The 10,861-nt window shown below is 40.5% G+C and overlaps 2 protein-coding genes across 2 annotated transcripts in view; both read right to left on the bottom strand.

Moving 5' to 3' along the window:
- LOC123500954 (phospholysine phosphohistidine inorganic pyrophosphate phosphatase-like) overlaps positions 1-3,093 on the bottom strand; it is a 14,528-nt gene extending 11,435 nt beyond the window's left edge. Inside the window, exon 1 of the mRNA XM_045249500.1 lies at positions 3,004-3,093. Coding sequence (XP_045105435.1) covers positions 3,004-3,093 — 90 coding nt within the window. The remainder of the gene's footprint in view (positions 1-3,003) is intronic.
- A 1,653-nt stretch (positions 3,094-4,746) lies between these two features.
- The window catches only part of LOC123500958 (clathrin interactor 1-like), an 84,174-nt gene continuing 78,059 nt past the window's right edge, over positions 4,747-10,861 (bottom strand). The window contains exon 5 of the mRNA XM_045249504.1: positions 4,747-4,881. Coding sequence (XP_045105439.1) covers positions 4,787-4,881 — 95 coding nt within the window. The 3' untranslated portion in view covers positions 4,747-4,786. The remainder of the gene's footprint in view (positions 4,882-10,861) is intronic.

Below are 10,861 nucleotides of genomic sequence, written 5' to 3'. Positions count from 1 at the left end.
TTCTTGCATGGAAACCTCACGCTCTCCCTCTGCCCGCTGAGCAAATCATACTTACCTGGCACAGGGGACAAGTTTGGTGAAGGCTTCTCTGCATCCTATTACTGCCCCACACCCTCTCTCTACCTGCCAGATCTCTCTCTCTCTCTCTCTCTCTCTCAATTGTCAGAGTACTCTCTTTCTCTCTCTTTGACCACTGTATCATTAACATATTTAATGATATCAATACTCTTGCTATAATTAATTATTATTATTACTACTACTATTATTAAATTTTTGCTCTTATTATTATTAACATTAATATAGTGTTGCTGTTTTCGTTATTATCATTATTTCATTTTTGTTACATATATAACTCGGGCAATTTATATCTACACAAGTAACTGAATGGGGACCTCTCACTAACTAGACATCAGAAATTTACTTCTCAATAACTAGACATCAGAAATTTACTAATGTAACAGACTTAAGGTGCAAAATTACCAGGAAAAAAAATAATAATAATGGTTTTTATTTATCACATACATATTATATACTACTGATAATTAAAAGTTGCGCACTGCACAACTCGGCATTGTGACCAATGTTGGCGCAGAACAGAGAGAGAATGGGAGAGAGAGAAGCATGTGAACACCTACCCAGCAGCTTGCTAACTGAACCAACGCCCCCGCTCTGACTACTTGTGAATCTCCTGACGTCACGGATGCGCAAATTCCCAAGAAGCACTAGAATGACTCCTTTATGAAAGGGACAATCCAATGACATCTTCAATTACAAAGGCTGAATGAATAGAAAAGAGAAGCTGGCTAAAGGTAAACAAATAATGAGGAGAGAGAGAAAAAAAAGGGCCCCACTGGATTGCCAGTTCCCTTAAAGATCATAAGAGTTATCCAAAAATCAGGGACAAATGTCTTGAAACCTCCCTCTTAAAAGAAGTCAAGTTATAAGAAGATGGAAATACAGAAGCAGGCAGGGAGTTCCAAAGTTTACCAGTGAAAGGTATGAATGATTGAGAGTATTGGTTACTCTTGCATTAGAGAGTTGGACAGAATAGGGATGAGAGGAAGAATAAAGCCTTGTGCAGCAAGGCCTGAAGGGTTGGTCGTCTCTGAAAAGACATGGAAAAGTTGTAGGGTGGTATCATCAGCGTAGGAGTGGATAGGGCAAGAAGTTTAGTTAAGATCATTAATAAATAATAGAGTGGCTGACAGGACAGAACCCTGAGGATCACCAACCTTAATAGATTTAAAACAGTGGCTGTCTACCATGGCTGCAATGGAATGGTCAGAAAAGAAACTTGATAAAGTTGCAGAGAGAAGGATAGAAGCCACAGGAGGGCAGTTTTGAAATCAAAGCTTTGTGCCAGACTCTATCAAAAGCTTTTGATATGTCTAACGCAACAGCTAAAGTTTCACCAAAATCTCTGAAAGAGAATGACTAAGACTCAATAAGGAAAACCAGAAGATCACCAGTAGAGTGGCTTTGATGGAAGGTATACTGGTGATCAGACAGAAGATTGTGAAGTGACAGATGTTTGAGAATCTTCCTATTGAGAATAGATTCAAACTTTAGAGAAGCTAGAAATTGAAGCTATAGGGCAGAAATGGTTACCTTTTTTACGAACATGCTGAATATAGGCAAATTTCCAGCATGAAGGAAAGGTAGAAGTCGATAAACATAGTTGAAAGAGTTTGGTCAGGCAAGGTGCAAGCAAGGAAGCATAGTTTTTGAGAACAATAGGAAGAACCCCATCAGGTCCATAAACCTTCTGAGGGTTTAAGCCAGTGAGGACATGGAAAACAAAGAACTGATTAAAGGCATGAAATAGTCAAAGGGAGGAGGAGAGGGAGGGACAAGCCCAGAATCATCCAAGGTGGAATTGTTAGCAAAGGTTTGAGAGAAGATTTCAGCTTTAAAGACAGATGTGATGGCAGTTGTGCCATCAGGATGAAATAAAGGAGGGAAAGATGAAGAAGTAAAGTTATTGGAGATGTTTTTGGCAAAATGGCAGAAGTCTCAACTAGAGTTGGAGCTTGAAAGATTTTGATATTTTCTATTTATGATACAGTGTTTGGCAAGTTGAAGAACAGACTTGGCATGATTCTGGGCAGAAATATAGTGTATGAGATTCAAGTGATGTAAGGCTAAAGTACCTTTTGTGACAACCCCTTTACCATGTATAGCACGAGAACAGGTTGAGTTAAACCAAAGTTTAGAAGGTTTAGGTTGAGAAAAAGAATGAGGAATGTATGCCTCCATGCCAGACACTATCAACTCTTATGCATTCAGCACACAGACAGATTTCTGACACAGAAACAGTAATGATTCCAGGGAAAATCAGCATAATACAGGCAATCCCCGATTAATGAACGTTTATACAATGAAATTTTGCTATAACGAACATTTCCTTTCACTACCATCTGCTCGTATAACAAACACCAAACTCACTTTAACAAAATTTTATCCAGGTAATTTTTATCAAGTTTGAAAGCCTTGCTGTATCACGCAAACCGACAGGCTTTTGAATACACCAGCATCTCTCGTGGACAAAACGCACATCACTCACTCCCCTCCCCTTCCCTGCTCTTAGTTCAAAACAATAACAGCGTCCAGCAACAGCTCCAGCTCATCTTCCCTCGCTCAACATGCCACCAAAACGCCCTGCAACCAGCCCTGCAATGTCGCCTAGCATTGCTAAGAAGACCAGGAAGTCTCTTACTCTCTAAGTGAAGCTGGATATTATTCACAGACACGAGAGGTGAGAAAACTAATACCATTGCTTGCCACCATGGCTTGACTCCATCTACTGTCTCTACTATTTTCAACTCAGCAGACTCTATTAAGAAGGCTGGTGAGACCGTATCTCCATTGCGAGCTAAAAGAACCACCCGAACTCGTGACTCTGCAATGAATAAAATGGAAAGCATTGTGGAAATGTGCTTTCAAGTTGCATATGCGAGGACTACTGAATGACTATCCCTTCATGCATCCTTAGGTTCATATTACAGAGCAAATGCTCCCAGATTTTGTCACCAAGGCATGGATTAAAGCCAGGACTTCCTCAAATGTGATGAGTGGCTTTTCAGCTACTGACATCTGGCCAGTAAATTGAAACATACTTTCTAGTGAAGTCTACATGAGATTAGCTGTCAGTGACCAGGCAGCACATCCAAAGGATAAGGACAGTTGTAGTAGTCCCACCAGTCCCCAGCCAAGTAATGCAATTGAAGAGTCTGTCATTTCTGTAAGCCTAACTTCTACCTCCACTACACTTGACTGTCCTCCACCATCACCCTCCAGGGACAGTACTACAGCTGCCATTCCTTCTACCTCGAGCAGCAGCCTAACACCACAAGATATCTGTCCCTAACCTAAGGTTGCAGCATGACTTCATAAGAAAGGGAGGAAGAGGGTCCTTGCATGCATCCTCACAGAAAATGAGGAGACCATTGAGAACCTCCAACAGAAGGGCAAGATGGAGATGACGATGGCAAAAAATCAGAAAAGTGACAAGACCACAAGAACCACTGAGTAATGAAGATGAAAACAACCCTGAGGTGGTTATAGATGACTTGTATGAATATTCTGATGAGGTGGATGATGAAGCAGGCCAGCCCTATCCATCTGCACAGAATGAAGCAGAAATAGGGGATTTCATATTGGTGGAGCTGGAACTGGAAGAAGGGTGAAATGTTTGGGAAAAGGTGCATTATATTGGTAAATTCCTCTCTATTGAGGACAATACCAGCTATAATTAAGTTTTCTCCAGTTCAAATCTTATGTTTGGTTTTCCAGACACTTTTTCTTTCCCTCTAATATAGGACAAAGCAGAGGTGTCCGAAGAATTCTGTAAAGGTGTGTTGTTGCCCTAACAAGGGAGTATTCAACAACTTTCAAGCATGGTCAAACTAAATATTCCACTGTTTCCATTTAAAATGAAATGAGGTAGCCTAGTGATAATAAAAGTTAAAAGCTAAATTCATTTTTCCAGTTTTGATAAACAATACTGGATGCACATCTGTTTTACTTCACAAAGCAAAACATCATTTATAATACTTGTTATTGGTACTTCAGAGATGAAATAGAAATGTAATACTGATCACCAAGATAAGGCAGCCATGCCTCAAAAGATAATTCTCTGTTGTTCATTAATCAATAGGACACTTTCAATAATGTGTTTGTTTTAATTTTAGACAGCAATATCTCATTCATTATAAATTGTAATTAATTTTTTTGGGTGAAAACTTTATGCATGGAACACTCCCATAATATATATACCAATTATCCCCACTATGGAGGTGATTCATACAAAATGGAAATTATCTGTTAAATAGTTAAAAAAAAAAGTTACTAATTACATCCAGATAAAATTTAGCCATGTCATAGGTAGCACCTTCTTTGAAGAATAATTCTGACTCAGTCATATCTTTAAAATTTAAATTTGATTTTAGTAATATTTTTTCACTTATAGAATGATATACCCCCACATCATCCTAATCCCTGAATTAATAAACTAAACTTACATAGAGGCAAAAATAACATTCATCCAAAGATGATGATATATCCCTAACTAGTGATTACGTGTGTAGTATTTAGATAATTTTGCCATCTTACTTGTTCTTCTGATGAGGGTGGCTAAAAATATTCATATTATTATGTGACTTGGTTCAATAACACAAATGATATAAAAGTTTCTTTCCATTGTACAAAGTTTTTTTTTGGTTGTGTAACAGTTGGCAAGTTAATCTAGCAGTTTTTCTCAGCCATTATGAAGACCAAAGCCTACATATTAACAGACATACCTGATGTTTGGAGAGTCTTCAAAACGAGTTCCAAAATCAGAATCTTCTTTTCTTCTGCTGTTTCCCCAATTGTCCCACTCACCTGAAATATATGTCAACTCATTTAGTTAAGTTAATAAATACATAAATGTAATTATTCTATAAACATAACTAAAATATCTCACAAGTCTCAAGTATTCAAGTTGAGTCCTAAATTCTTACCATTCCAATTTTTGCACATTATCTCCTCAAGTTTCATAGTTTCATCACATATGTCATCCTTGTCATTACAGATAATAAAAATAAACATACGTATATATATATATATATATATATATATATATATATATATATATATATATATATATATATATATCATAAACTTATTTTTGTACAGATAATCTTATTTACCACAATACTACAGCCATTGCAACAGAAAAGTTCCCACTATGTTTTTTTGGATAAAAACACACAAAAGTACAATTTCCACTTGTTTTATTGCATCCCTTTGTGTACATCTAGTACTTAGTCATATTTCTTTAGTTTTTCAGCACCATTTTAAGCCTCTCAGGCATGGAAGAGGCTAGTTTTTCTAAATACGAGATGTCCATACACTTTTTAGGTCCCCCTTCAGCTTTGGGATAGAAGCAGGCTGATACTTCTCCACCTCATCTTTTACCATCAATTATCAATCATGGGTGCGTCACCTAGCCTACCCTGCAGTGCCACTCCAGGCGGTCATGCCTCGTGAGTCTCCATGCAGGTTCCCTTCACATGCCAAGTAACTCCCAGCAAGAGGCAAAGACTTGCAACAGCCATGAGTTCTGTGGACGTCCCCTTGGCCTCCACCATGCTGGGTTATTCTTTTCGGATACAACCTGATATGCAGGATCAGCTTCCTGGTAGCATGCCACAAGCCCATATAATCGCAGTTGGTGTTGACGGACTATGCTGCTAATCGGCATCAAATCAGTCTCACGGAGCAATCAATGATTTGACACAAAGTCATACCAGCGGTACCCCATGATCCTGCGAAGGCCTCTAATACCAAAGACATCATTTTGTCTCTTCAGATCGGTGTTTGGCATCCATGTCTCACAACCATAGAGTAAGACAGGGATCACCAGCGACTTGAGGATCCGAATCTTCACCCGTCTGCACAAGTGCCGACAACACCTAATACTCGTGTTGAGTGTGTCCATAACATCGTGGGCCAGGCCAATCTTCCTGGCTTGACCCACTGTCGTTACACACTACACTACCAAGATATGTGAAGTTTTCTGAGATCTCAATGTCCTTGCCACAAGCATGGACGGACTGTACTGTTTCATCCAGCAAGCCTCCAAACACCTGAACCTTGGTCCCAGAGGCCTTGCCTCCTCGTGCAGTGCCTCTAGAGCCATTACCAGAACCTCTAGTGACTAGCAAAGATTACTGCATTATCAGCAAAAACAAGAACTGTAATCTCAGTACTGCCAACAGATGTGTCACAATGACTGCTCTACAACTCTGCCTAGTACCTAGTCCTTGCAAGTGTTGAAAAGTGACGGAACAAGCACGCATCCCTGTCTCACTCCCATGTTAACAGGGAAGAAGCTAGACATGCCCCCTCCACACTTCACAGTACTCACAGTCCTGTAGTAGAGGCCAGTTAATAGACCAATAATTTCCTTGCAGGAATCCCATGGAGACGTACAAGGTCCAAGAATGTCTCTCAATGCACTGAATCAAACACCTTTTTGAGATCAACATAGGCTGCAAGCATCCCTTGTTGAAACTCACATCAACATTCCACTAGTACATGAAGCACTAGGATCCAGTCACTTGTCGACTTACCAAGCGTGAACCCAGACTGTTCAGGTCTCTGGTGTTTCAGCAGGTGACTGTGGACACGCATCAACAGCAAATGGGCAAGCACCTTGCCTGGTACGCTGAGCAGTGTTATACAGGCAATGAAGGTTCACACAATGAAATTTCACAGCAACGAAGGTTTCATTTTACTACCTACCATCTGCTCTAAATATTTAATGAACACCAAACTCGCTTTAACGAAGTTTTATCCAGGTAATTTTTTCCAAGTTTGAAAGCCCCGCTGTATCACGCAAGCCGACAGACTTTTTAATACACCAGCGCCTCTTGTGGACAACACGTGCACCACTCAATCCCCTAGTTCAAAACAGTAACAGTGTCAGCAGCAGCTTGTCTTCCCTCGCTCAACTTACCACCAAAACGCCCTGCAATGTCACCTAGCGTTGCTAAGAAGACCAGGAAGTCTCTTACTCTCGAAGTGAAGCTGGATATTATTCACAGACACGAGAGAGGCGAGAAAACTAATAGCATTGCTCGCCACCATCTTGACTCCATCTACTGTCTCTACTATTTTCAAGTCAGCAGACTCTATTAAGAATCTTGCAAGCTAAAAGAACCACCTGAACTCATGACTCTACAATGTATAAAATGGAAAGCCTTGTGGAAATGTGGTACATAAGTTTTGTATGTGATACAATGATGCGAACTTTGTTTACATTCCACAGGTTGCCGGTTAGTGTCTTTCCCATTTCACTCTCCCTCCCTTCATAAATTTAAGATCATCATTATAAAGTTACGTACATACATACATTAGTGTACATTATAATGACTTAAATTAAACTGCCTAAATGTTTAACTTCATAATTTTTACTTTCATTAAACCTTTCACTGTACTATGATGCACTCTCGCTTTGTTTACTCTCAAAGGAAATTCAAGTCAAGGGTTAAACTTGTTATAATCGGTTCGCTTAACGAAGTTTCACTTAACAAAGGTTTTTTTTAGGAACGTAACCCCTTCGTTAAGTGGGGGTTGCCTGTACTGCGGTAGTTGTTGCACTCATGACAGTCCCCTTTCCCCTTCCAGATAGGGATGACCAACCCCTTTTACCAGTCAGGAGGAATGGTACCTGAATTCCATACAGCAGTCAAGACAGCATGCAACCCACGGATCATGGCCTCACCTCCCGCTTTAAGCAGCTCCGCACTGATGATAGATGCCTTTCCACCCCTCAACTTTGCCACAGCCTTTTTGACATCATCAAGCATCTGTAACCCTGTAGTTTGGAGCTGTCCGCTTGGAGGATCTACCATGAACAGCTGCTCAAAGTACTCAGCCATCTACCCATCTGCGTCCAATATGAGGTGACAATCTGCTGTTCGGATAGCACTTACCTGAGACGTAGACTTGGAGCAGAGTTTCTTCAGGGCTCGATAGGCAGGTTGGAAATAGCATTTAAATGACACTCTACATCCTCAGTGAGACCCCTGACATATCTCTCCTTGTCTTTCCTCAGGAGAGCTCTAGTCCTATGTACTGGTCATGGTTCCCAGCAAGTCTGGCAACGTGACTCTCCTCAATATTGTCCAGCGTCTCTACCGAGGCGAAACCACTCCGTGACCTTGGGCGCTTCCCCAACGTACTCCTTGGCAGCCTGAAGAGTCTCACGTTTGAAGATATTCTATAGCTCTACCAGGTCCTCAATGGTGTCGAGCACTCCAAACCGATTGGAGACTGCCACTGCATATTCCTGAGCACATGTCAAGTCTTTCAATTTCTCAAGCTGATAGTGTGATCATATCTTGGAGGCTTTCTGGACTTGACATGAAGCTTGAGTGTAGCAACAACAAGCCTGTGATCAGTGGCAAAGAACTTGGCACTCTGAAAAACCCTGCAGTTCTGGAGGATTCTCTAACGAGTACTCGTACTAACAAGGATATGGTTGATCTCTGACGCTACCCCTCCGATATTGCTATACTAAGTCCAGCAGTGCAGCGCTGGTTTCTGATACCAAGAACCTGCAATTCTCAACCTTCTGGATCTTGCAAGATTCAGAAGAAAGAGCTGTTGTCATTCCTGGTACCAGAGCCATGGGGACCAACACATAGCTCGTAACCGGCTCTCTCAGTGCCAGTGACAGCATTAAAGTCGTCCAAGACAATAAGTGCATCATGACAGGGACACTGGTCAAGTACAGAGTTGAGTTTGGCGTACAACTTCTCCTTCTCTTCAGTTTAACACATCTAAGTAGGAGCGTATACTGCAAGAACAAACATGAAGCTTAGACTGTGCTTCAGCCTTAGTCGCATTTTATGCTCATCAACTGGAGTAACCTCTACAATGGATAGTTGCGGTCTGCTGGAGACTCCTATGGCTGCCCCTTTGACATGGTGACCATCTTTTATCATGTTACAGGCATTTTCTATATGGTTAATACTATATTCCAGGCATTTTCTATTGGGTTAAGGTCAGAAATTACCAGGCCACTCAAACAGAGGAATATTACTGTTTGCCAGAAAATTTTTCACACTTTTGGCCCTGTGGGATGGAGAACCATCTTGCATAAAAAATTCACACCCATGAATATCCCATATAAAAAGCAAATATTCCCTTAGAACCTCAATGTAATTATTTGTCTTTATTGTAACATTCTTGAGGAGGATATACAGTCCAACCCTGCCCTTTGAACCATTAAACCACCCCACACCATAACATTATCCAGGTTTTTTTAGTCTTAATCATGTACTGCAGATTATGCCGGGACACATAAGAACATAAGAAAAGAGGGAAGCTGCAAGAGGCCGCCAGGCCTATACGAGGCAGTACCTGTGTGCTTAAGCTACCTAATTCCATCTATCATCCCCATCCATGAACTTATCTAACCTTCTTTAAAAACTCCCTATTGACTCAGCCCTGACTACATGACCACTGCGACCGTTCCACTCATCAACCACTCAGTTTGAAAACCAGTTTCTTCCCATTTCTTCCCTAAACCTGAATTTTTCAAGGTTAAATTAATTATTTCCGGTTCAGTCCCCGCTACTGATCCTAAGAACTACATTCATGTCCCCTTTGTTAAAACCCTTATACCACTTAAATACTTCTATCAGGTCTCCTCTTAACCTAGGTCTTTCTATGGAATGCAAATTGACTTTTTCAATCTCTCTTCACAGGGAATATCCCTCATTCCCTGTATCTTTTTAGTCATCCTCCTTTGCACTAATTCCAACACAGCTATGTCCTTCCTGAAATGTGGGGACCAGAATTGTACCGCATAGTCAAGATGTGGCCTGACCAGCGCCAAGTATGATTTTAGTATTACTTCAGGACTCCTGCTTTTAACACTTCTAAAAATAATTCTAATACTCTATTCGCCTTATTTCTGGCCTCAATACATTACTTCCTTGTACCGAGATTGGAGCTAACTATGACTCTTAAATCTTTCTCATACTTGGAACTACCTAGTGCCACGTTATCTATCATGTACCTATTGCTTGGATTATCTCTACTTATGCTCAGTACTCTGCACTTGCTAATACTGAACTGCATTTGCCATCTATCTGTCCATTCTTTCATCCTATCCAAGTCTACCTGCAAGGCCATGGCATCCAAATTAGACCTAACTAATCTACCTATCTTTGTATTGTCTGCAAATTTACTAATGTCACTGTTAATTCCACTATCCAAGTCGTTGATATATATTAGATATAATAATGGCCCTAAAACTGAGCCCTGTGGCACCCCACTAACTACTTCTCCCCACTCAGAATTAGATCTATTAATTACTACCCTTTGTCGCCTGTCGTCTAACCACGCTCTAATCCAGTCTAATATTCTACCTTCTATACCGTGTGCTTTAACCTCTTTTAAGAGCCTCTGGTGAGGTACCTTGTCAAAGGCTTTACTGAAATCTAAGTATAGATTGTCATAATTATCACCTTTATCTACCGCCTCATAAACCCTACTATAAAAGTTCAACAAGTTTGTAAGACATGACTTCCTTCCTAAATCTATGTTGTGTTTGATTTATCAAGCCGTTTTTGTCTAGGTGTTCCCTAATGTTTTTCGCTATAATTTATTCCATTAATTTACCCACAACTGGGCCTCCTCATCACTTTGGGGCCCATCCTTACTAGTTGAAAGGTGGTCTCATCGCTCATCACCTTATTCCACTGCTATGGTGTTCAGTACTTATATTTCTTTGCAAATGCAATCCTTTTCTTCATCATCCTTTCCGTAAGCAGAGGTTTAAGGTCCTTTTGGAGGCAATATTGGA

The sequence above is a fragment of the Portunus trituberculatus genome, unplaced genomic scaffold, assembly GCF_017591435.1.
Source record: "Portunus trituberculatus isolate SZX2019 unplaced genomic scaffold, ASM1759143v1 PGA_scaffold_522__18_contigs__length_968829, whole genome shotgun sequence".
Lineage (NCBI taxonomy): Eukaryota > Metazoa > Arthropoda > Malacostraca > Decapoda > Portunidae > Portunus > Portunus trituberculatus.
Note: the sequence above shows the minus strand (reverse complement) of the source record. Positions and strands in the feature narration are given on the sequence as shown.